This window comes from Jaculus jaculus, chromosome 8 (genome assembly GCF_020740685.1).
Source record: "Jaculus jaculus isolate mJacJac1 chromosome 8, mJacJac1.mat.Y.cur, whole genome shotgun sequence".
Taxonomy (NCBI): domain Eukaryota; kingdom Metazoa; phylum Chordata; class Mammalia; order Rodentia; family Dipodidae; genus Jaculus; species Jaculus jaculus.
Genome location: NC_059109.1, coordinates 53,203,368 through 53,229,211, shown reverse-complemented (window position 1 = coordinate 53,229,211; position 25,844 = coordinate 53,203,368). Strand labels below are relative to the sequence as shown.

Below are 25,844 nucleotides of genomic sequence, written 5' to 3'. Positions count from 1 at the left end.
CTGTATTCCCTCCATGTGCCCCAGACAACCTCTGGGTTGAAACTGCCCAATCCATAAATTGCTATTTGTTCAAATAAAATCATAAAATATTGAATTGTGCTTCACTCTTAACATATCAAAAATCAGTAATAGTTAAAGAGAACACGACATATCATATAGTAATTGAGGCATCTTAACCTCTATAACTCTATCATCACCCTGTGAGCCTTTATTTTTTAATTATTTTTAAAGATTATTTATTCATTTATTTGTGTGTGTGTGTGTGTATGTGTGTGTGTGTGTGTGTGTGTGTGTTGTGTGCACTGGGGTCTCTTACTGCTTCAAACAGATACCTATCTGGTTTTATGTGTATGACCAGGAAATTCAACCTGGGCCAACAGGCTTTGCAACCAAGCGAGCTATCTCATCAGCCCCTAGTGCACCTAATGTAACCTATTCTTTTCTCAGTAAGTGAAGGCAGCAATTAATAGACAACAAAGCCAGGCAGAGTTCAGTTTAAAGGAGCTCTCACATTTCTCTGTTGAGATCTGTACAGTAATGTTTGCCTCAAAAAGTTGTTGTAAGGGTTAAATAAATCTCTTCCTTTCTCTCTCTCTCTTTCATTTATGTGCATACCCATATTGCTATGTAGTAACTCAGTAAAGTAAAAGAAATATAGAAGTTTCTCTTGATCAAGAACTTACAGCTTAGCATGCTTTTCTGTTTTGCAAGAGATGCATCGCTGGATGGTAGATTGATTAACTCCATAGATTCCAAGCCATGTAAAAGTTCCACCCACAGAAATTGTCCAAAAAGTATGTCGCCGGAGAGGATCTGTATCAAAGCTATGATAAGAAAGTAGGGAGTGAACAGTGATGTTTTCTGAGGCCTAAATGTTACTTTAGTGCATAGGCCATGCAGGTAAATCTTTATAAAGCATGAAAAGGCAGCATTACACATACTCAACTATGTGTAGTCTGGATCCATTTCTTGCATCCTCAAATACATTGTGGAATCCACCAGCATGAATTGATCCTTGAATGAGAACCGTTAAGAATCCCACAATCATGACAACCATTTGAAATGCATCTGTCCACACCACTGCTTTTAAACCACCCTAAATGGAGAGAATGGTATGAGTTATTGAAAATGAGGCCCAGATCCCATCTAACTCTAGACAATTTCCCCATTGATACAATCATTCATTCACTCACTCACACGTTAGTGCTGGCACACAGAGTATCAGAATCTAGTTTGAAACATGCGACTGATATGATAAATTCTGGAGAATGAGTAGAAATTCACCAGATATTCAGAACAAAGAAGGGATCAGTCCAGTGTGTACAAAGGAGAGAGACTAAGTCAGAAAATGAAAAGAAAAAAAAAAACCTGGAAGATGTTAATCCAAGATATAGTCAGTTCAAAGGGAAGTTACCACTTAAATAACTTCTTGAGAGGAAATAAAAAGCATAAAAGAGTATTATGATGGAAGACTGCATTTGTTTGACATCAGATATTGGTGGCTGTGCGAATTGTATGACTGTAAGGGAGAAGAAATAAGAGACCAACACAAAGGTTACTCTAAGTTTTCCAAGCCCAAGATAACCAGGAGTTTGAAATAAGATAGAGAAGGAAAGAAGTTGATGGAATTGAAAGATATTCAAGGTAAAATTCTCATTGTGTGATTGATTAAATACAGGTGATGGGAAGTGAGAAAATTAAGGGTAACCACATGGCTTTAGCTTGAATGGCTTTAGACATTTTTTTTTGTAACCAGTGATAACAAATACTTTGAGGAAATAAAGGTGGTAGACTAGTGTCAAAGAAAGAACTAGCATGGAATAGTGGTTTGTAGATATTTATGTAGGAAGGAGTTTAAGGGGTAGGTTTTCAAATAGCCAGGGAAATATACCAGAATTTCAGAAATGTGAATCAGCATAGCTATCGGCAAACTGTTGTCAAACAAGCCTCCCTTTTAGGGTCATGTGAGGAACAGAGGGAAAGCGAAAGAGTGCATGGATACACCACACTGGACATGACCAGTCTCTTCTGATGTTGGAAGCAAAGCAGGGTGAAGCCTGGTTACTACTGGAGAAGGGAGGGTGAGAGACAAGAGGGGAGGAGGGCAGAAGGGAGGATAGGAAGAAGTATGAGAAAATAGAGAAAGACATACAAACAGAAAGGAGGAAGAAAGGAAGGAAGGGAGGGAGGAAGTTCATATTCCTTTCCCAGGAATTCTGAATTAATTGAGGTTTGGGTTGGGGTCCTGTCCTTGGTAGTCTTTTAAAACTCCATAAATGATTCAATGTTGAAGACATGGTGAAAAAAGGGAAGGAGTAAAAGAAGGGTTTGCCATAGAATTGTGTGTACAGAAATTCCATGCTTAGAAACATAATGGAGGTAGGAAAATAAAAATAGATTAAAAGATGTGACATATAAAATGTATCTTGAAACAAAATCAGCACTAGAAAAATTGAAAGAATGTGATATTATTAGCATGGAGAAATAGAATTATCATCCCTGTTACTCCTCCATAGTGTCAAGAGCTTCTGTAAAAAGTTAATACACCTTATCTTTAGCTTGGTAGGGAAAAAAAGCACTGGAGTTGATCCATCATTATTTTGCAATTAAAACTAAAATACCATTTAAAATAAACATTAAAGTCTCTATTAAAGGCATTATACTTGTATTTTTTGTACAAATAATGTTGTGAGGAATAGTAATCTTCTTATCTACCACCACCTACCTACTTAGTCCTATCTTGATTTATTTTACAGGTATTAAGCATTTTTAATCTAAATATGTTTCACACTTTATGAAATAGTAAGACAAAAATATCAAAGGCTTCAGTTTTCAGAGAATATTTGGCATTTTGTTATATAACATTCTCACATACCCAAACTCTAAATATACCTCAAAAGACAGATAAAGTCACTAGGAAGTCCTAGGTGCCTTGTTTATGGAACAACTGGAACAACGCCCCCTCATTATTTCCCTACCTGCCTCCCCTCCTTTGTGTATGAATTTAAGTTGTGATGTTAGAATACAATATTCCTCACTAAATTGAATATCATCTGAATGGCAGGAGTCTCTTTATAAAACCTCTTCCACTGATTACTTTTCCCCATGTGCTACATCAACAATGTTACTAGCATAAAGAGACAATATAAGCAGTACTTAGAGAAGCAAGCTGCCTTTGGGGGTGTCTGTGTAGCCTCTTAGCTGTCTAGACAGGGTAGAGATGGAGCAGAGGTATGGAGGGGTGAGAATAAGTGGAGTCATTGGATGCACATGATGAAAGATATTTACTTTATATTAGCAAGCTTCTTATCCCATCAATCATGTGAAAAGAGAATGAATCAGGCAGATATCATGAGGAAATTGTTGTTTTAAAATACAGGGTGTGAGCAGGATGAGGCTTGAGGCACAGAACAGATTAGAACATAGTAACTTTAGTTCATATAAAGGTGATAATGAAAATATGCAGACTTGTTTCCACTTACTCAGGAGTTTCTAGTCATTTACTTGTCCTGTGCTTGTTTTCCTCCTCTCCTGCTTGGGGCAACTAAGATTTTGATTGTTTTATTAAATGAGTCCCCTTGAAATTTTGTCATTCATTTTTAAGTATTTTTTTCATGTTCACACTTTCATACTTGGTTTTGTTTCCTCTTCTTTCTACAGCATTTTCTCTAGACTTATCTTATGGGAGGCCCCTATTAATAAAGACTCTGGTTATGGAGCCTCAATTCCTGAGTCAGACTTGCTGAAAACACAAGTACAGCTTGGTAGTTGTTTTCCTCAATGCTTTTGAAAACATTGTTCCACTTTTTCTAGATTCCACATTTATTGCTAATATATACACACACATATATATATGTATATGATACATAGCCACATTAGTGAACTCATATTACAGAACCATATTACAGAAGTATCTAGATATGGACTTTTTATCTTTTTATTTTTAAGGGTACACTTGTTAAATTGTAGTCTTATCTTTTATCAGTTTTGAAATTTTTCAAGCTCTAATTTGGGAAATATTGTTATTTCTTGATATAATTCCCTCCAAGACTTCAAGTGGGCATAAACTATGTCTTCCCATTTTGTTTTCATTATATCTCCATTTCTCTTTTAATTTTCCATCTCATCTTTCTTGTATATTCTGTTATATCTGAAGATATATTTTTCACTATGTAATTGTTTCTTCCAAGTTATTTTCCTTATAATAATTATAATTGTATTGTATATATTATATATATTGTATTGTATATATTACATATAATTGTATATATTTGTATAATATAATTCTTATAATTATAATTGGTCCTGAATTGTATTCATCTTTGAAGCATCCTTCACTGCAATTTTTTTTGAGGTAGGGTCTCACTCTGGCTCAGGCTCACTATATAGTCTCAGGGTGGCCTCAAACTCTCGGCGATCCTCCTATCCCTGCCTCTTGAGTGCTGGGATTAAAGGCGTGCACCACCACACCTGGCTTTCATTTAAATTTTTACTTGGTATCTTACAATTCCAATATGTGGTATTCCTGGGAGGCTCAATCCTGTTTGATGTTTTTCTGTTCCTCACCTATGGTATCTTGGGATATTCTAGAGTTAATAATATTTTAGAAGTTTTGTTTTTAATTTTTATTTATATATTTGAGAGCAACAGACAGAGGAAGAGGTAGAGAGAGAGAAAGAATGGGCATGCCAGGACTTCCAGCCACTGCAAACGAACTCCAGATGTGTGGGCCCCCTTATGCATCTGGCTAACGTGGGTCCTGGGGAATCGAGCCTCGAACCGGGGTCCTTAGGCTTTACAGGCAAGTGCTTAACCACTAAGCCATCTCTCCAGCTCTGTTTTAGAACTTTAATAGGATTAGTTTACAGCTTAATTGGATCCTTACTTCAGAGAGATTTTTTACTTTTTTCCCCTTTCATGAATCAAAGAGAATTACTGAGCTGGAGCCATATCATATCTCTGCAATTACCCAAGCCTAGTAGGCCAGTACCACACTCAGATGCTGTATGTTGACAGCACTGAGGCCCAATAATTTAATTAGGAAACTTTTGTGGCACTTGACCCAAGGTTAGTGTGATTCTCACTGCCTGTATACTACTCATGTCTTCCAAATGCTGGGTGTGATGACTCATATGTGTATGTTATTTTGTCATGCTGTATTATTTCATTATTTCTTTTTTTTTAAATTATTTATTTATTTATTTGAGAGCGACAGACACAGAGAGAAAGACAGATAGAGGGAGAGAGAGAGAATGGGCGCGACAGGGCTTCCAGCCTCTGCAAACCAACTCCAGACACATGCGCCCCCTTGTGCATCTGGCTAACGTGGGACCTGGGGAACCGAGCCTTGAACCGGGGTCCTTAGGCTTCACAGGCAAGCGTTTAACCGCTAAGCCATCTCTCCAACCCTTCATTATTTCTCTTTGAGGAGTTGAACTATCCTGTGAGTTCCCAGCAAAATGTCTTATTATACCCTGCCTCTAATTTCCTTTATGTTGGCACATACCTTAGAGTAACCAATCTGTCAGACATGACTGAACCTAGATTTTAGCAAAGTTGGAAGGAATATGTGTGAATTATAGTACTGAGAATAGAATAAGAAAAAAAGTTAAAATAAATCTTTCAATGTGGAGGAATGGTGGAACCTAAAATATGTAAAAGAGGAAGAAAGATATTTTAAGTTGCATATTGAAATGATTTATGTTACAAGAGTATTTATAGGCTATGAAAACAATGCCAAATGCATGGATAGTCTGTTACATTTTTATATATTAAACATTCTATTCATTTTGTATGTGAAGAAATGGAGCCCACCTGTCTAGAAATGACTGCTGTATTCATAATTTGTTGTGAATAAATGACAAATGGATTTTTATGAATGAATTATATATGAAAAATAGCAAGATGGTTCAGAAGAACAAAGATTTCAATTATAAGGAATGAGCGAACAGTAAGTGCTAATCAGCTATTTATTGACTTTTATTTACTAAGCACCACAAATGCAGAAACATTCTGCCAATAGTTATAAAAGAGCAACTATACTTACTCCCTCATATGTTTGATAGATATTAACATTTTTCAACCAGTAGGCAGAGATTGTTCATATTAATGCATAGTAATATAGTAATGCTACTTTTCATAAACACCGTTTTTGCATGTGTAGCATGAGTGTATGGTGTATATATACATGTGTATGTGCAGATGTGAATGCAGAGGTCAGAGGGGTCACAGAGGTAAGTAGCCTCACCCAGCTATTTACAGTGGGTTTTGGGGAATCAAACTCAAGCAGTTAGTATCAGGTCCTCCCAGATGCTCATTTTCTTGGCTAAAAGCAAACAAATGTTTGTTTGTTTGTTTTCCCTACTGAAATATCTCCCTATCCCAGTTGGCACTCTTGAGGAACAAACAACTTTTCTCAGAAGTCACAAAGCACCACCTGATCTCTAACAAGGAGCTATTTCTTTTATTAAATCATCTCTTATTGACAAAGCTTTTCTTGAAAGAGTTAAAAATCCAAATTCTCCTAATACTTGGTACTGACAGACATTCAAATAAAATGATAGCAACTTCATTAGTCAAAGGTGAAAGATAAGCTTGCAAACTTCAATTTTGGTGGAACAGTATTTTTCTATTATTCTATTTCTTGTTAGAGATACCTGTAGCTCCTATTGGAAAAGTAGGTTTCTTTTTTCTTTTTTTCTGCAGCTACATACATACCAGGGTACAGTAGAATGTGCACACTATTCCTGTTGCAAACACAGAGCCCCAGAGGTCAAATCCAGTCACTATGTAAGGAAAAAAAAAAATGAAAAGAAGTTTACTTAATAAAAGTAAAACAGTTTTCCCTAATTAAATTTCTAATCTCTAGAAAAGATTAGGTTTTTCTTTCTACATTTTTATACTCCAAGCCAGTCCATAACTTTCATGTATAAAACTATCAAGATTTTCTTCCTAAGATCCTGTATCTTCCATTATATCACTGTTAATTTTGTGATGTTAAATATATTTTGGGTATGATTTTAGGGAACACAAAAATAGGCTTAAAGTTAAGTTTTTGGGAATTAATACCTCTCACTATAATCACATAGCTCAGTTAAACTGAATACTAATGACTTTGAATCTGGCAGACAACACTGGAAAATATATTTTTCTGTTTTTAATATTTTTTAAAGATAGGGTCTCACTCTAGCTCAGGCTGACCTGGAATTCACTCTGTAGTTTCAGACTGGCCTTGGACTCATAGTGAGAGCCTCCTACCTCTGCCTCCCGAGTGCTAGAAATAAAGGCATGTGCCATTATGTCCAATAAGTTCTTTTTAAAATTATTTTTATAGGATTATGTTTCTTGTTGAAAAGATAAACTGTGTATTTCAATAGAATCATTGCAAAAACCTTGCACTCTTGTGCCCAGATTGTCTACTTTATAAAGTCATTGAAAAAGGATGGCCTTACTTAGAAGTTGCGAATATGCAATACCAAATACATTATCATTGCAATTATCAAAAACTAAAACTGAAAACACCAAACAATGTGCAAGCAAACTGGGTGTTTAGAACCACCCAATTTTGCAAGACAACAAATTCAGTAATATTTTTACATCATTCCCAAAATTCAACCCATTTTTAGAGTACCGTGCGTGCAATGATTGCTGCAGTAGTCCAGAGCCCATGAATCAGATGAGTGTCTCCCCAACAACATTCCATATCAATACATAGTATTCAAAGTTGGGAATTTAGAAACACGGTGGTGAGCAGTGCCTGATAACCTACCTTGATTGAGTGCCAGAGCAGGGGCGTACACCACAACTCCTGTGTAGAGAATCTGGTGGAGAAACCAGAATTAAATGAACATTGGAGAATGAGGCGCAAAGGGGAATATTGTCTTAAACATTCTTTATTGACATTTCTGATAAATTTCCTTCAGATATTTCACCAAATAGTTCCTTCTCATCACCTCTAATTTTGAACTTGGTCACCTCTAGCAGTTATCTGTAGCAGGCATGCAATCACACAAAGGAAGGGAGTTAGATATTCAAGGCTTTTCAAATTTTGAAACTTTAAGTATATAAGTGATATATTGCTAGGGGTACTAACATGGGTTTGAAATTCAGTCTTTTGATCTACACTTCTACTCACACATCTCATGTACACATCATAATGGGGTTTCTACTGACTTCATGAAAAGCTTTATTAAAGAACAGAATTGTATCTCAGCAATTTCTGAAAAACCAAATTCAGAGTGGAGATGGAAAGAGTCTCTGAAGGGAAGAACTATGCAAGGAAGATGAGGGGTGAACTAATAATCAAAGGTCCTTCTAATAATGGAATTGAGAATTCACAGAATTGCAGTTGATACATTGATGGAAATTGGTTCAGTTTTCATTTTATCTTAATGGAATCCTGCCACTTGGGGATTCACAGTGATGAGTCCCATGTGAGTGATGGGTTCAAAGTGTAATGAATGTGCAGCTCTAGAAGCGCCGCTTGCCTCCTGCCCACTGGGTAAAGCCGTCCCTAAGAGAATATGGGAGTTTGATTAAGAGGGCAGAGGTTCACCTTTTAGCCAAATGCACTTTGTAACTAGCAGAAAATGCACCATTTTGTGCCACAAATAAGCTTAGGCAACATGAAGGCGTCCCAGAGCCTGTGGATTTGGGGGAGAACTCCACAAAACAGAAGTAGGCACAGTGGTTGAGAATGCTATTTTAATGGGAAGTAATTTTAGGAAAACAGGCAGTTTTGCTTCAACTCAACAGACAAGTTTAAAAATACGAAAGCAGGTGTGGTAGTACATGCCTGACCCCAGGACTCAGCATGCAGAGGCAGGAGAATCTGTAGCCTGGTTACATTGTGAGACCTGTCTCAAGCCAAGGCAAAGCAAAAAATAATTGACCAAATGATTTCATAATTATTTTGTTTCTGGTCTAGATATGTGGAATCTACAGAATCTGAATGCATCTCAGGACAATCACACTTCTTTGGAAGTAGTAACATCTTAATGTTTAATTTGTCCTTCAGTCGTTAGCATAACCGCACCAAGTTAGCACAGCTATAACTATACGTTGTCCTCCTGGAGCTCCCGTTTCTGCGGCAGCCCTTGCTCATCACCCACCGTCTGCACAATGTAGATGACTGTTGCGGCGTAGCGAACAGGCTTGTTGAATCGGAGTTGTAAGTACTAGAGGGAGCAGAGAAAGATGTTTAGTCAGTGAGCTGTACACAAGAGCTGCTAAAGTCCTTTTTGCTTTCTAGCTTTTCCTCCGAATTTAGTGTTTTGGGCTTATAATACTGTCTTATGGTATGTTTCCACAGAAGCAACAAGAAAAAGAAAGCATGAGTTATTATGGAAAGTCAAACATATTAAAATCCAATTCTTGCTCATGCTTCTCATGATGGTCAAAGATTATAATATTTGAGGTATTCTGTCCAGGAGGCTTCCTACTGAACTCACCAATGTCATTGTCATCTGTTAAGTTCCTACTGTCCTCACTTAGCTCATTTCTTTGTTTACCCTATTTTGGATTAATGCTATGGGTTCCTCATTGTCCTCAATATTAAGTCTTACCCACCTAGTTCATAAACCTACATCTCCCACATTGATTCTCTCAAAGCAAAGTTCCTTATCATATTCCTTTCTGTGAAAAACTTCAATGATTCTCTATTATTGACAAACCAGAGCATGCATCTCTAGTTTGGGCTCCATAATTCCTGACAATACCTACCTATTTTAATCCATGCCTCTCCTCTCTGAAAATTTATTCTCTACATCAAATCATTACTTACTATTAAGCTAGCATATTTTGTACTATTAAAATCTTTTGGAGGAAATGTTGGTGAGTTATTTTGTCCACAAATTTTAAAAAATTAAATTGTCTCCTAAATTTCTTACTCATTTCTCTGAGAAGGTGGCACAACTGAAATTTACATTATGTGGTGGTTTGACTCAGGTGTCCCCCGTAAACTTAGGTATTCTGAATGCTAGGTTCCCAGCTGATGGAGATTTGGGAATTAATGCCTCCTGGAGGGAGTGTATTGTTGGGGGCGGGCTTATGGGTATTAAAGCCAGTTTTCCCCATGCCAGTGTTTGGCACACCCTCCTGTTGCTGTGGTCCACCTTATGTTGGCCAGGGTGATGTCCACCCTCTGCTCATGCCATCGTTTTCCCCTGCCATCATGGAGCTTCCCCTTGAGCCTATAAGCCAAAATAAATCTCTTTTTCCCAGAAGCTGCTCTTGGTTGGGTGATTTCTACAAGCAATGTGAACCGGACTGCAACACATTATTATTTATTACTATTTTTCTCTTCCTTTTCTTCTCTCTCTTGAGTCCCAGTGGATTTTTCACTGGACATGTCTGAATGCTGTAACCAATCACCAGCAATTGGTAGCTGGAAACAACAGAAATATATAACCTCTTGTTTCTTTCACTGGGCCAAATCACAGTGGTGGCAGAGTATTCACACTCCCTTGGGGAGGACCACAAATCAATCTGCTTCTAGCTTCTGAGCTTTTGGTGGTTCATGGCAGTCTGTGGGGATTTGATGCAGGTTTCCCCCATAAACTTAGATGTTCTGAATGCTAGGTTCCCCAGCTGATGGAGATTTGGGAATTAATGCCTCCTGGAGGGAGTGTATTGTTGGGGGCAGGCTTATGGGTGTTATAGCCAGTTTTCCCATGCCAGTGTTTGGCACACTCTCCTGTTCCTGTTGTCCACCTTATCTGGGGCAGGGGGTGATGTCCACCCTCTGCTCATGCCATGGTTTTCCTCTGCCATCGTGGAGCTTCACCTTGAGCCAATAAGCCAAAATAAACCTCTTTTTCCCACAAGCTGCTCTTGGTTGGGTGATTTCTACCAGCAATGAGAACCTGACTGCAACACAGTCCTTGTCTTTGAACTCCTCATGCTAATCACTGCCTCAAGTCACATTGCCTTCTCTCTTGCTCTCAAATCTCTCACTGCCAAAGGGTTCATGTGATTCCATGTACATTTGAGACTCATCTGTATAACTCAAGATAATATTTATCACAAAGATTCACTTATTCCCTTTCTAAAGTTTGCATCATAATCCAGGCATAAAACATGAACATATATTCTCACATACACATAACTATATATACATGTATGTTTGAGGTCAGTGCTTTCTTTCAGCTTACTACATTTACCCATATGAATACATATAAACGGAGCTTTATTTTATTCATTCTCTTTGTTTTGTGCCTTCATTCACTCTGGTACCTGCCATCCAGGCCACATTCTGCTGCCTAAAGATAAGCAAATAACATATAGCCTGTGACTGGGAAAATAGTGAGCACCTTATAGTACCTTATGGAGATTAGATGAGTACCTTATAGATTAGCTGAAGTTAACATGAATAAAAATAGTCAGAATGGATAACCTAGTAAGAAACATGTATAAACTAGTAAGAATGAAACTGCAATGTAAGAAAATTAGAAGACTCCAAGGATCTGTGAGTGCACTAAATAGCATTGTGATCCACTGTTTGAAGCCTTAAGATTTTTTTTAAGGAAGTATTTTTACAAGATACTACTGTCTGTCTTTCAATGAAATATAGACATATATTAGGTAAATAAATTAAGAATTTCAAGTAGAAAGTGACTTGAGGATTCAACTTCTTCTTTTTGAAACAATTCTCTTATTTATTTATTTATTTATTTATTAAGAGGGAGATAAAGAGGCAGATAGAGTGAATGGGCATGCCAGGGCAGCTAGCCATTGCAAACAAACTCCAGACATTTGCATCACCTTGTGCATCTGGCTGGGAAATGGAACCTGAGTCCTTACACTTCACAGGCAAGCACCTAACCTGCTAAGACCTATCTCCAGCCCCTCAATTTCTTAATTTTAGTTTTTACCTGATAATATCTTTATCTGAATTTAAGAAAAAGCACTTTCATTAAGTCAAGGATTACCTACTTATTACAAGTTCATTTCCTAAAAATGATGCATAAATATTTCACAGCTTAAAATGGATAGATCCCTCTCTGAAGCAAGACACTGTTGGTAGAATTGTGACTTGTTTTCATAATTTACCCTGTTCAGTATTCCAAGGACACCTCATTTTTGCCATTCCTTGTAGTCTAATGAATGTGTGATTCAGGGTATTGTAGTTAACTTCCAGTTGCTGGGAGAAAGAACCTGACCAAAAACAGCTGATGGGAGGAAAGTGCTTTGGCTTACAGTCTTGAGGGGAAGCTTCATGATGGCAGGGAAAAATAGTAGAACAGGCTGGACATGACCTCTGCCACACGTGGAAAACAGAAATAAGAGGATGAGCCAATCTCTGACAATGGGGGCTGGCTATAACACCTCTGAGCCCACCCCAGTAACACACCACCTCCAGCAAGGCTTCAATTCCCAAGTTGCCACCAGCCAGGGACAAAGCATTAAAACCACATGGGCTTATGGGGAACCATCACACAAGATATTAAAAAAATTCCTCACAGAGATAAGGAAAACTAATGGACAAGAAAGCAAAAGTTACAAATAGCAGGATGGAACACAGTGGAACTCCTGCCTTGTAGAGTGCTTGAGCTCAGACTGCATACCCCCCTGAAGGTAACTTGAGCTCAGGCTGCATACCCCTCTGAAGGTAACTTGAGCTCAGGCTGCATACCCCTCTGAAGATAACTTGAGCTCAGGCTGCATACCCCTCTGAAGGTAACTTGAGCTCAGGCTGCATACCCCTCTGAAGATAACTTGAGCTCAGACTGCATACCCCTCTGAAGGTAACTTGGGCTCAGGCTGCATACCCCTCTGAAGATAACTTGAACTCAGGCTGCATACCCCTCTGAAGGTAACTTGAGCTCAGGCTGCATACCCCTCTGAAGATAACTTGAGCTCAGACTGCATACCCCTCTGAAGGTAACTTGGGCTCAGGCTGCATACCCCTCTGAAGGTAACTTGAGCTCAGACTGCATACCCCTCTGAAGGTAACTTGATTGTATTCACCATCATGCTCTCTTCCAAAACCAGACACTTAAAAAATTAATTGCCACTGAGTATGATAATTCCAAGAATAGGCCTAGGTATAACCAAGGATTTTCGTGACATTGGTGGTCACTGTGGTGCAACAGCCGAGGCTAATGGGCCCTCGCTGACCCAGTACATGTCGATGGCTCCTGTGACTACTGCTGGAGGGCTTCTCTAAGATCCCCACAGGTCTGGTCAGGTGTTCTTTTGGGATTGTAACTGGTGTTCTGCCAATAACTAAAGGAACTTGAAAAAATGTACTTGTTCTTCATTTCTCAGTGATAGGAGCCCTGAGACATGTTCTACATTGTCTTCTAGATATCCCTGTGAGAATGATCCCCAGCTGCTCACAGTGGTAACCCACTCAAAAGGTTATCTTTCACTGGCTTCCTTTCTTCCCAAGACCCACACTTGCAGCTTGCCTACCACTGTTTACTAAAACTACACCCCAAGAAGATTTCCATTCAAACAGTTATCTCTGAGGGTTACCTCTAGGGTAATCTCCAGTTATATAAGGGAGAATAAAACCCAACATAACACATACAAACTGTCTTGTCTGTATTAAACTAAACTAGCAAATCTGTTGACTACTTGCTACCCCAATGGCATTCAGCTAGAACTATATGGCCCCAAGTGAGCCAGTAGTATGACCTTGCTTTTTTAGTTAGTCAATTTCACTATGCCAAATTGTTGATCCACAGAATTGTGGCTAAATAAAAGTATTGCTTTAAGAAGTTATTTTGCGGTGAAGTACTACACAGCAATAGAAAACTGATGCAAAATTGGTACCAAAAGTGTGAAGCTATTGTAACAAAATGATACTGGCTTTGGGTACTAGGCAGTACTACACGATGTTTGGGAAAGACTGGGAAAGGGAAAACTGAAAAAATGGAAAGGCTATGAGGACATAACAATTTTAATATCAATGTGTTATTTATTTATTTATTTATTTTTTGCATTTCAGGTTAGTTTTAGTTGATCCAATAACACCAGACAGACAGGAGAAGGAAAAGAACATGAGAAAAGGCTGAATCAGAAAAACTCAGGCTTCTGAAAATCTGATATCTCATTCTGTCATTGAAGAGAATTTTCTCATCCATGAAACTGGATAATTCTCCACCAGTGGTTGCCTTTGGTTGATATTGAAGCTTCTAAAACATAAATCACATGTCAGCCCTCTACCAATCATGATGATGACCCATCTCACTTAGAACAAACAATGCCCTTAGTCCAATGACCTAAATACCCTCATGATACTGGTTCAGATATGATAATATCTCAAATATCCAAAACTGGGATGACAGGGCCTCCTGCCACTACAATCAAACTCCAGACGCAGGTGCCCCTTTGTATGCATTGCAATGTTGTGTTTTGTGTCCCTGTGTATCTAGCTTATGTGGGACCTGCAGAGTAGAACATAAGTCCTTAGGATTTTTGGGAAAGCACCTTAACTGTTAAGCCATCTCTCCTGCCCCAGACTTTTTTTAAACTAGGCCTTTTAAGAATATTCTTCCTCAGCGTCTCAAGGTTGATTTTCATAATGAAACAAAATACTTTCCATAGAAGCTTATTTATGATCACACTTAACTACTGGACATGCCAATTCAATTCTGAACATGTTGGTTTTTTTTTTTTTTAAGCTTTGTTACAAAACCAAAATCCCATTGTCTCTTTTTCTTCTCGTTCCCTCTCGTTCCCTATCTGATGAGAAAGCCATAAAAAGGAATGCAGATAAAATAGTTTCTCAGTATATTTTATCTATTAAATCATGATTTGCTTATTCACACAGATCTAAGTTTTCTCAGCTATAAAAGTTACAATACAAATGGAATATGTTTTGTTTTCTTATCAGAATAATCATATAATACATAATAATATTATTAATAACATTATCTTTCTAAATGCCTCGCACAAACTAGGCATTGCATTGTTTATCCATAGTTACAAAATTTGGGTTATTTCCTCTAACAACACAGAATGTCATTTTTATAATATGGAAAGCCTTGACAAATCAATGAATGCTCCTCAAAAATCAGTGAGTGCTCCTCAGCAACAAGGCTTCATTGTCACATGATACACATCAGTGAAGATAAACGAAGGATGACAGCAAAACCTCAAGTGGAATGAGGTGATGAGGAATGGCTACTCATGCTCAAAATGCGAAGGGAGTTATCTCTTACCTCATATGTGCTGGTGATGCCGGATCTGTAGAACACAGGGAGAAAGAGCTCAGATGTGCAGATGATGACAAACGTGTATGAAATGGAGAAAAGAAAGAAGGATGCCCCAAAGCGGTATACCTCGGCAGGGGTTCCCAAGACAGTGACAGCTGACATGAAGCTGGCTGTCAGCGACAAGGCCACCGGGCCAAAGCTCATCTGCCTTCCCCCGACCAAGAACTCCCGAGATGTTGCCTTTTTTCTCTCCTTAATGGCAAAGAACACACCAATTCCAGAGGAAATGACAAAGAGAGCTGCAAAGACAACATAATCCCAAACTGCGAAGTTCTTCACCTCCATGCTGGAGAGTGTGCAGTGCAGGCTTGCCTTCAGACAGGGCTCAGTGAGATGCTCCCACAGCAGAGTTCAGTGTAGCAGAGGCTTATTTGAGAGGGAGGACTGTGCCTCCCTGAAGAGGATGAGGACCACAGATTTGTGTCTGATCTTCAGATTCAGTGAAGCTCTCAAATGTTTACTGCATAAAAATAACTGATAATGGGGCTGGTACCAAAAAAATGCAAAATCAAAACTTGAACCATGTCATGACCTGTCTGCTTCTCTCCTGAAGTATAAGCCAAGAAGAAGGAAATAGATGTGTTCTGAAATTAATAACTCCTGGGGGGTGGAGACAACATGCTCTTTTATCACCTAGACTTTTTTTTAAGTTAAGGTTAAACATTACTAAGAAACATGACAGGAGAAACAGAGAAGTGATAAAAGCTGACCACTTCAGCACTTTTGGTTAGTGAAATGGAATCTGAAAATGCAAGCAACAACCCTCAGTGGTGTCTTCCTCCTGATTAAAGGAGGGTGGAGGGCATGTGCCTGCAGCTGTCCCAAGAACTGGAGATGGGGGTGGTGGTAAAGAGCAAAGAACTAGGAATCCAGAGACCTTTGCTCACATCCAGGCTCAACAACAAGTCAACTGTTTTTGACAAATCCTTTCACTGTTCTGAGCTTCACCTGGAACATAGGGATAAGTACTTTCACAATGGAGCACTCCTACACAATATCCTTTCTCCTTTAACTCAAGGACACAGAAAGTAATAATTAATAGATCATTTATAGCCCTTGACCTTATTTTCTCCATCATTGCTTCATTTTCACTGAGATTAATTTATTGATAGGACTAAAACTTTTGAGAAGATGGGGAGCAGGCAATTAGAGATTTCTGTTTCAGCAAGATAGTTGTTGGATGAATTCTCTATTTTGTTCATACTTCTTCCCCATCCCATCTCTACAATGTCTGTCTAGTACATATGGGGTAGGTTAAGTCTTCTCACTTGGGCAGCCTTTCTTGTTTCTGTATCTCAACTCCCATAGAAAGAAACATCCCTTGGAACTTGTATCCTCTGTAATTATCTTAATCTGTTTTCAGAACTCTCTCTCCCTCTCTCTCTCTCCTTACCTCCCACTCTTTATCTGATTGTGTGTATAGAAGTCTGATGACACAAACGACTGACTTCGTATAGATAGAGGCAGAAGGTCTATTTCCTATACTCTGAAATTGAAGCAATTATAGATATTCAAAAACAAATATCAAAATTTCAGTTTCAAAGAACAAGTTGTCAGGATAATCTTGATTACTTGTTCAGGCTGGATACCATTTTCACTCCTTAATGGCTCCAGGGGTTTGTATTGTGGATGAGAAAGGTCTGATAGCAGAACTATCCTCCAGGTACAAGTAGAAGTGTGAAGACCATAGGATGGTCTTTGTGTCTAGTTGCTGAGAGTTTTCACTTAGATTTGTGGAGTTGATATGGTCAGTGTAAATGGGAAACTTATCTTCATTATTTATACTGTGATCTGTGCATTTACTTGTTCTGTGGTGCTTCTCTTTACTGTGTTTGGCAGATATGCATACTTACAAACTAAAGTTTGGTGGCAGTCTTGAGCTCAGTCTATTGGCAACCATTATATTTAACACTGTTCAATTGTGATCTACATGTCACATCTTGAAAACTTGTCTGTCATTACCCTATCTGATTGGTGATCTAGGATTGGTGACCTTTGATAATAGTTTTGTAATTATTTATAATATCATGAAGTGTACCCATAGAAGATCATGAACATGATAATGTGTTCAGATTGCCTCTGCAGCCATTATCCCATACCTCTCCATGTCTTTAGGCTACAATGGCTCACAAGTATTAAAGTGAAGATCATCCTCACATATCTCTCACATTAAAACATGAATGCAAAGAGAAAAGTCCTAAAGAAATTGAAAGTTCTGTTCTAGTGAACATTAGAAATTAAAGCAGCCTTACTACTCTACTGATAGGGTGAAATTTTGAGTGGCCTTTGTTGAATCAAATTAGCTATAACATTGCCTAATTCAAAACTGATTTAAGTGCAAAGAGTCTACTCTTCAGTTCTATGAAGTTTTAGAGAACTGAGGAAGCTGAAAGAAAAATATCTGAATTTAACACATGTCATTTCATGAAGTTGAAGAAAGGAAGCCATCTCACCAGCATGTGAGTTCAAGGTAAGCCCACAAGGGTTCACATTCATGTGAAAGCTGAAGTCAATCAGACTTAGCTGGATTAAATAATGAAGGTAAGACCTCTAAACAACAGGCTTTCCAATGTAGATGAATAGCCTATTACAATAAAACTATAAATTCAGTGCTTGGTTTCAAAGAATAAACTGCTTGTCCTGTTAGGGGCTAACACAGCTAATAATCTTAAGTGAAAACTAATGCCCATGTGCCATTTCAAAGACCCCTAAGGCCTTGAGAGTTATGCCAAGTACCTGCCTCTTATGCCCTGTAAATGGAGCAATAAATATCTGATGACTACATATCTCTTTTACTGCATGATTCACTGAATGCTGTTTATATCTGTGGCTTCAACCAATAGTGATTTCTCTGGCTATGAGCAAAGCAAATTGAAAATGCTCTCAAATGTTTCACCATTCTAAATGCTATTAAAACATTCAGGATTATTCTTTAAAAGGTAAAATATCAACATTAACAGAAATATTGGAAAAAAATGATCCCAATCCTGTACTTTGATTGGGAGGGTTCATGATATCAATGGAGGAAATCATTATAGATATGATGAAAATGACAAGAAAACTAGCCTAAGAATATAACTGAATGACTTCAATATCATGATAAAATCTGAATTCAACAGAGGTTGCTTCTTATCAGAGAAAAATAGTGAGTTTCTGGGATTAAATCTATTACTGGTAAAGATACTGTTCACATTATGGAATATTATGGAACAACAGTTTATAATATTGCATAACTTTAGTTAATTAGTATCAGTGTCTGAAAAGTGTAACTCTAATTTTGGAAGAAGTTGTAGTATAAATGAAATACTATTAAAATCTTTTCATGTCATATAAAAGTCTTTCATGAAGGGTAGAGTCAACAAATGTGTCAAACTTCATTGTCTTATTTTAAGATATTGACACAACTTTCTCAGCAAACACCACTCTAATCAGTATCTATTAACATTGAGTTTAGACCTCCTCCAATTGGCAAAAACTCTGACTTGTTGTAGGTTCAAATCATTAATGTTTTCTCAATAGAATATTTTTAAGTCTTGGTGCAACCTTAATTTGATCCAGAATATTACTTATTTATGTATTAATTTGCAAGCAAAGATGAGAGAGAGAGAGAAAGAGAATGGGCACATCAGTATCTTTTGCTCATTTGGTTTTACATGGGTACTGAAGAATTGAAACCAGGCTGGTAGGCTTTGCACAAACAAGCACCCTTAACAACTGAGCTATCTCTCTAGCTCAATAAAGTATTTTCAATAAAAGCATGTTGGACTGGAGAGATGCTTCAGGATTAAAGACACTTGCTCGTAAATTACGTACATTTTAGATATAATACTATTGTATAAATTATGGACAATATCAAAGAAACATAACTTTCGTATGTACTAGGAACCAAAAAAATCATGTTGCACTCTTTATTGCTGTACTTTATTGCTGTGGTTTGCAACTGAAACCACACTACCTCCAAGGCATGCCAATATTCTGTTCCTATAATGGGACTTAGTTGTGGTGGTCTCAGCAGAAAATCAGAGCTTTGTGTGGCTTTTCTAAACTCAACTGACTTGTGTTTAATATTAACACATAGAATGTGTTAATATTAAACCTACAAGACATGAAAACAACTTGTAAAGTCAGTGAATACTGGTTCAGAACACTATAATTACACCCATGAGGTCTCAAGGTTAAGTAGTAGAGGCTTGTAACTGAAGAATCAAGAGACATTACTAGTTTTAAAGTCTTATTCATAAACAATATGAACTACATTAGCCTCAGATTTTAAAGCAGTGAGGAGTAGAGTACTTTCCAGGGGTCTAAAGAGAACTTCAAACATCTCATAGAAAAAGATGTCTTGCTTTCAATATTTCACTGATTATAAAGTATGTCAATGCATTAGGGTAGTTTTCTTTATTGTGCACATTGTCACCTCTCTTACCTTTGTTAACATTTAGTGTCCTCAGCCATCTTCTTCTTCCATGCTGAGACTCACTCCAAGCAAGGTTCATGCCAATTACAAAGCACCAATTTGCTAATAACTTTTCATGGAAAACAAAAGTACTACTAGATTCAACGGTGAAACTATTGTGAGAGGCATGTTCTTGTTTCATAAATAATAATGTGGGGAAATGTGGATGGAAACATGCCTCTTTGTCCAAAATAAACTGTAGTACCTTCTTCAGTACCCTATCAATGTCCCAAATGCCAGAAATATACTGACTCAAACCTTTAAGAGGCAGATTTCTGGGTTTGCTTGTTAAGACCAGCAGAGAACATCATTTAATATTAAAAGAGACTAATAGCCAGACTCTACAGTAAACAAGTAGAGTATTTAAATAGAATATTCAGTTGGGAAGGCAACTGAGCATGAGGATCGGTGTCCTTTACTAATTAGCCCTAGCACTCTGAGCAACCCCTCCATTATAGAGAGGCAAAGGGGAAAACCGCTAGCATGACATACTGTGGGGTTGATAGGTTAGATATTCATTAAAAAGAAACAATTATTAAGCCCAGTCTTATAGACAATAAAAAGGGAATTTTCAACAGATCTCTCAAAAGGAAAAAAAAATCTATTATGTATTGGACATTACATATATTTTATTTTGGCATATATATTAGTATAAAGCCATGCAAAATAAATACCAGACTTATTTTAGCAATGAAAGCAAATATGTGATCATAAGTACCTATCTAAACCTTAAGATCTCACAGTGCAATGTTCACTGTGTGCATAATTGTCATATCATCTTGATACGTATCCTTTATAAACATGCAGCATCCTCTTTGTCTTACTATTTTTGGTTTGTTGTCTGCTTTGTCAGATATGATATATATAATATATATATAATATCTTTTTCCATATTTTGATTTTCAGACTGTTTTTGTTTCTCAGTGAAGAGAGATTCATGCAGGCAACAAAGGGAGAGTCTTGGTTTTGTAATCCAGTCTTCCAGTGTGTCTTTAACGAAATTGAGACCATTAATTGGAGAAGTGAGTTAATACTGGAAGGAATTATTAGGTTCTGTCATTGAGTTGTCTTGTAATGTTTGAATATTTCCTAATTCTAATTGACAGATCTAATTATCTAGCGAATTTTTTTCTTCATATAATTTTATGGTTGTGTTTTTTCTTTTGAGGCTAAGATTCTTTTGAGTATCTTCTGAGTGGTCATGCAGTCATTTTGTGTTTATTAGAAAGATCTTTACTGCTCTTCCTGTTTTGAGGGATAATTTTTCTGATATAGTAGTGTAAGTTGACAGGATTTTATTTCAGGTCTTGAAGTCCATCATTCCATGCACTCTGAAGCCAATCTGTGTTTTGGTGCTTCTGTTTAGAAGTTTGTTTCTGGGCTGGAGAGATGGCTTAGCGGTTAAGCGCTTGCCTGTGAAGCCTAAGGACCCCAGTTTGAGGCTCAGTTCCCCAGGTCCCACGTTAGCCAGATGCACAAGGGGGCGCACACGTCTGAAGTTCGTCTGCAGAGGCTGGAAGCCCTGGCGCGCCAATTCTCTCTCTCTCCTCTATCTGTTTTTCTCTCTGTGTCTGTCGCTGTCAAATAAATAAATAAATAAGTAAATAATTAAAAAAAATAGAAGTCTGTTTCACCCATGCATTTGGAGAACACAGAGAGACGCATTGCTGAGAAATAAAAGAGCAGAAGACCAAATAAAACAAAGATTTAAACATTTAAAAGAGAATAAATGAGAGGAGAGAAATAATAGAAAATAATAAAAGAAAAAAATTAGGTAAATATTCATATGTATATATATTTAAACCAATTGTTCTATAGGAAAATAAGCAAACTACCCAAACCTGCAATATTGAAATAAGGGAGAATATAATAAAAATAATCTTTTGAAAGGAAGACATGTTTACATTTCTATACGGAGATAAAGTATAGAGCAGGAGTGAAAGACCTTGATCTCTCCTCAATTTCTTTCTTTCTGTGGCCACTTCAGCTGTGGCGAGAGTACCTGATGAGAGCAGAGCTTCTGTGCCATTTAAGTTCCTCCTTTCCCCTTTATGGCTTTTGCCTAGCAACCAGAGGGCATAAGGCTTGTGGGCAGAAGTCCCTGTAGTTATGTTAAGCTGACCTTCAGGAGGAGTAGGGTAAACCAGAGGTTTTCTTCAGGTTATCCTAAGACATCAAATGTGTGGTCCCAGGGTGAGCAAGCGCCTTGACGGTGCAGCAGTCTGCATTGCTGAGCTATGCTTATACGCTCCACTCTCTTAACTCCAGTACACACTGCCACCTGCCAGTGCTCCCCACTGCCACAAGCCCATGTTAACCCCAAGCAGGATGATACCTACTGTGCTCTGTGACTACAGCCGGTTTCCTACCTTGTGGAGCTTTCAACATCTTGGATCTTGTTGCTAAGATATTTCTTCAAGCCAGCACTCACTAGGTCAGCACAGGCCCCTTGCTTAGATATCCAAGACAGAACAACACAGGGAGCTTTGTGTCCTAGAGCCGCAGTCTGAGATGGAAGTTGCTCATGACCTCTGTCTGCTTGTAAGCAACCAAGTGTCGGGAAGAAGAGATGTTGCAAAGCAGACTTCAGAACTATTGTTTGGATAAATTGCAATTCTGGTTGGTATTTAGACCACTGTTGTGTTTTCTGCATCTCTAGCTGTTTATCTCCCTCCCCACCCTGCCCCTGTCCTCTGACAGCTGAAGTCATCTTTCCTCTCCCTCTGTTCCACTCTCCAATTTTTGAAATTTCTTTAAGGTGTTATTTACAACCATAACTTGACTGCCTTGATGATATTGTTTACCCCAAAGGGCAGCTGCTATCCAGTTATTCCAGCTCTATTTTCTGAAGATTTAGTGACCAGCGAGTAACACTGATTCCCTATCTTCCAGAATCTAAATTGTATTTTGCTATTGCAGATTTATAATGTAGGGTAAATTATATCTGTGTGTTGCCTCTCCCATAAAACAGGAATACCTTATATAGTGGTTAAAGGTACCAAAAGAGGTCATGATTGCTAGTACCCAGTACATTGTCTACCAGAATGTTATTATACCAGCTACTTTTAAACTTATTTTGAGAATATAGACTCTATAATCAATTTATTGAAATAAGAATTTATTTGAGTGTGATTATATGAAAGTTTTGAATCCGTGAAGAGGAAGTATGCAATGATAACTAAGGTCTGGTTCTTGCTTCTAAACTATGTATAATCCAGTTACACATAAAAGTCATCTACAAATAGAAAGTGCATGGTATTTATTACTCATTATCTTTATTGTGAACATTGAGACAGTGAAACGTCATGGTGCTGAGATACCAGGCAGCAATATAATAAACCAAGGCACCCTGAGCAAACAGGGAGTAAAAGCATCCTCTCTCAGAGATCTCAAACTATGTAAAGGTAGAATAGATTTAACAGATTTCTTGCAAATGCCTCAGTCCACCTTTTAGTTCTGATCATAGAAGCTTCTATATTTTTATTGATTTATTTGCAAGTAGAGAGAGATAGAGACAGAAAAGAATGGAAGTGCCAGGGTCTCCAGCTCTGCAGATGAACTCTAGACACATGCTCCATCGTGCATCTGGCTTTACCTGGGTACTGAGGAATAGAACCTCGGTCATTAGGCTTTGCTGGCAAGCACCTAATCTGCTGAGCCATCACTCCCGCTCCATAGAAGTTTCTAGAATGTTCTGATACTTCCTCACCTTCTCCCTGTGGAAGTCTGCTATGAGGAAATGCTTGAGATCAAGAAGGTGGTCATCTTGCAATATCTCGTGCAAAAGCGCCCTCCCCCAGCCCCCTTCAGAGCATTCACACCCATAGGAAGCACATCCACACCAGCTCATTTCTGCTTTGGTGACTTGCTCTCTGCCAGTGACTGGACTTGTTGATGTACTCTTTTGCAGTCACTAAAGAATTATAATATCCGAAATGTCTATATGGTTAAAGTCAATCAAAGTTAATGGGGGAGGACGGAAAGGAGAAAGTAATCTTACTTAAATTGGTAGACTAAAAAAATGCTCCATTGTGTTCCTTTAAGTTTAGGTGTCCACATAATTTACTTTTAATGATACCTTGATGGTGTTTTTCTCAAAATGATCAAACTGATTTTGAGGAAATGTGGTTCTGCCTTTTGCTCAGCTATGCTCTTACATTTAACTAGAATTTTATACATTCATTTAAAAAGTTCTCATTATAACTAACCAACTAAACTTAATGATCTGGTATAATTTGTTTAAATAGGGCAAAATGATTATAAATCAATAAGGAATAGCTGGAGAGATATCTTAGCACTTTAGACACTTGCCTGAGAAGCCTAAGGACCCAGTTTGATTCCCTAGTACCCACATAATCCAGATGCTAAAGGTGGCACATGCATTTGGAGTTCTTTTGCAATGGCTAGCGGCCCTATCACACTCATGTTCTCTCTCGCTCTCTTTTTGCTTTTCTCTCTCTCTCTTTCTCTCTCTCTCTCTCTCATAAATAAATGAATAAATAAAATATTTAAAGAAAACCAACAACTAACCTTGTAATGCAGAGCTAAATATTTGGTTTGAAGAGGACAAGATATGGTGGTAAAATTTAGGTTTATTTTTGTTCATTTTATTGAATATTTGTTGGTTTCTTTTGCTTTTTTGTTTTTCAAATCTATAGTTTTTAAATCAGTTCTGTTCAGCCCTAGAAGTATGGAGGAAATTATGACATTTTAGACTAATTATTTTCATCTGCAAAATAGAATTAATACCATAAAATAGTTGTTAGTGTTAAATAAGATAATGCTTGTAAGTGGTTAAGATACCCAATACGGTAATCAGTATAAATTCGATTTAACAAATGTTAACAAAAATGGTCCAGAATAGGGCATAAAGTTTATAAATCTGTCACAGCAAAATTTTCCTCATTCAAATTTTAAGTGCTTACTTAACAGCTTGCCTATCATCAAACCTTTTTTTTAACCTCCACTTAAAAGTTTTATTTCAGACCTTGGATTTTGTTAATTATTATTTTATCTGGCAATAGATATTACTGCCTATCTGTACCAAAGGGCATAGATCAAAAGTATGTATGTATGTGTATATATTTTTCTATGAATTTATGAATGCTAAAACATCATGCCAGGGAATAGTCATTGAATATAGTGGGGAATGAGTATTAGTCACTTATTGGGAAGAAAGAAAACATTCCCAATGATTTTGAGGATCTGAGTCATCATGAATGAAGCTGTTGTTTTATAGATTTCTCATACTATCTTCACAGAATGCTCATGAAGGAGAATAATATGTAACCTTGTTCCTAAAGTCATACCTGAGGAAAATAGCCTACAGAAAAGAAAAAGAAGAAAATAATTGTACAACTGTGAATGACTTACTCACCATATGCCAAATGGCTAATCACTGCATGAAAAATTTATCATACAAAGCCCTCTTGCTTCTTTAAAAATATAGTCTACATTTAGTCTAACTCCCACTAATTAAACTATCTATAAACATTCAAAATACTTCCATATTTTGTTAATTTTTAGAGGCTTGTTTTTTCCTTGATCTTCAGCCAAAATGTAAGACCATATAAAGGAATTTACAGCCCCAGAAGCTCTCTTTCCAGGTGAGATTTATCACCTTGGTAAGGACCCCAGAAAGAGGAAAAAACTTCCTATTATAATGGTTCTCGGAAGACTAGAGTAATAACCACTGATATATGAAGTTGAAGTGATAGAAATGAGGTAAAAGGAACTAAATAGCTCAGAGTCTCAAACAAAAACAAAGGGAAATGCCTGAAAATATCTACCAGAGTTTCCCAGCTATCAAGATTAACAGAAACAAGGTAAGTGTAAAACACTATTACCACTCAATGAACCTAAAGTGTAATAAGTAATGTGTTGACATGAAAACCAAATATAATGTGATATCCTAGAGAATCTTAGTTGAATGAGGGCATTGTTTAGATGGATCCCTCCTTGAGGTTCATGTTAAAGAGGGGTAGATATAAAGCATACAAAGCCAGGGAATCCAGGAGATCCAGAGTCCCTCAGAAGAAGGGGGTATGCATGGTGATCAAGGGCTGGCATCCTTTGGTCAGCAGCCTTTGAAATTTTAGTATTTAGAGTCTGGATGATACCAATAATAGCAAAGTGTTTATTGAATAAGAACCAAAAATACACAGCAA

General features: G+C 37.5%; 1 protein-coding gene across 1 annotated transcript in view; it reads right to left on the bottom strand.

The window, feature by feature from the left end:
* Slc5a12 (solute carrier family 5 member 12) overlaps window positions 1–15,821 on the bottom strand; it is a 55,842-nt gene extending 40,021 nt beyond the window's left edge. The window contains exons 1-6 of the mRNA XM_004660856.2: window positions 15,168–15,821; window positions 9,111–9,176; window positions 7,769–7,820; window positions 6,718–6,785; window positions 942–1,096; window positions 684–824 (exon numbers count right to left, since the gene is read on the bottom strand). Of these exons, the coding sequence (XP_004660913.1) occupies window positions 684–824; window positions 942–1,096; window positions 6,718–6,785; window positions 7,769–7,820; window positions 9,111–9,176; window positions 15,168–15,506 (821 nt within the window). The 5' untranslated portion in view covers window positions 15,507–15,821. The remainder of the gene's footprint in view (window positions 1–683; window positions 825–941; window positions 1,097–6,717; window positions 6,786–7,768; window positions 7,821–9,110; window positions 9,177–15,167) is intronic.
* Between the last annotated feature and the right edge of the window lie 10,023 nt (window positions 15,822–25,844).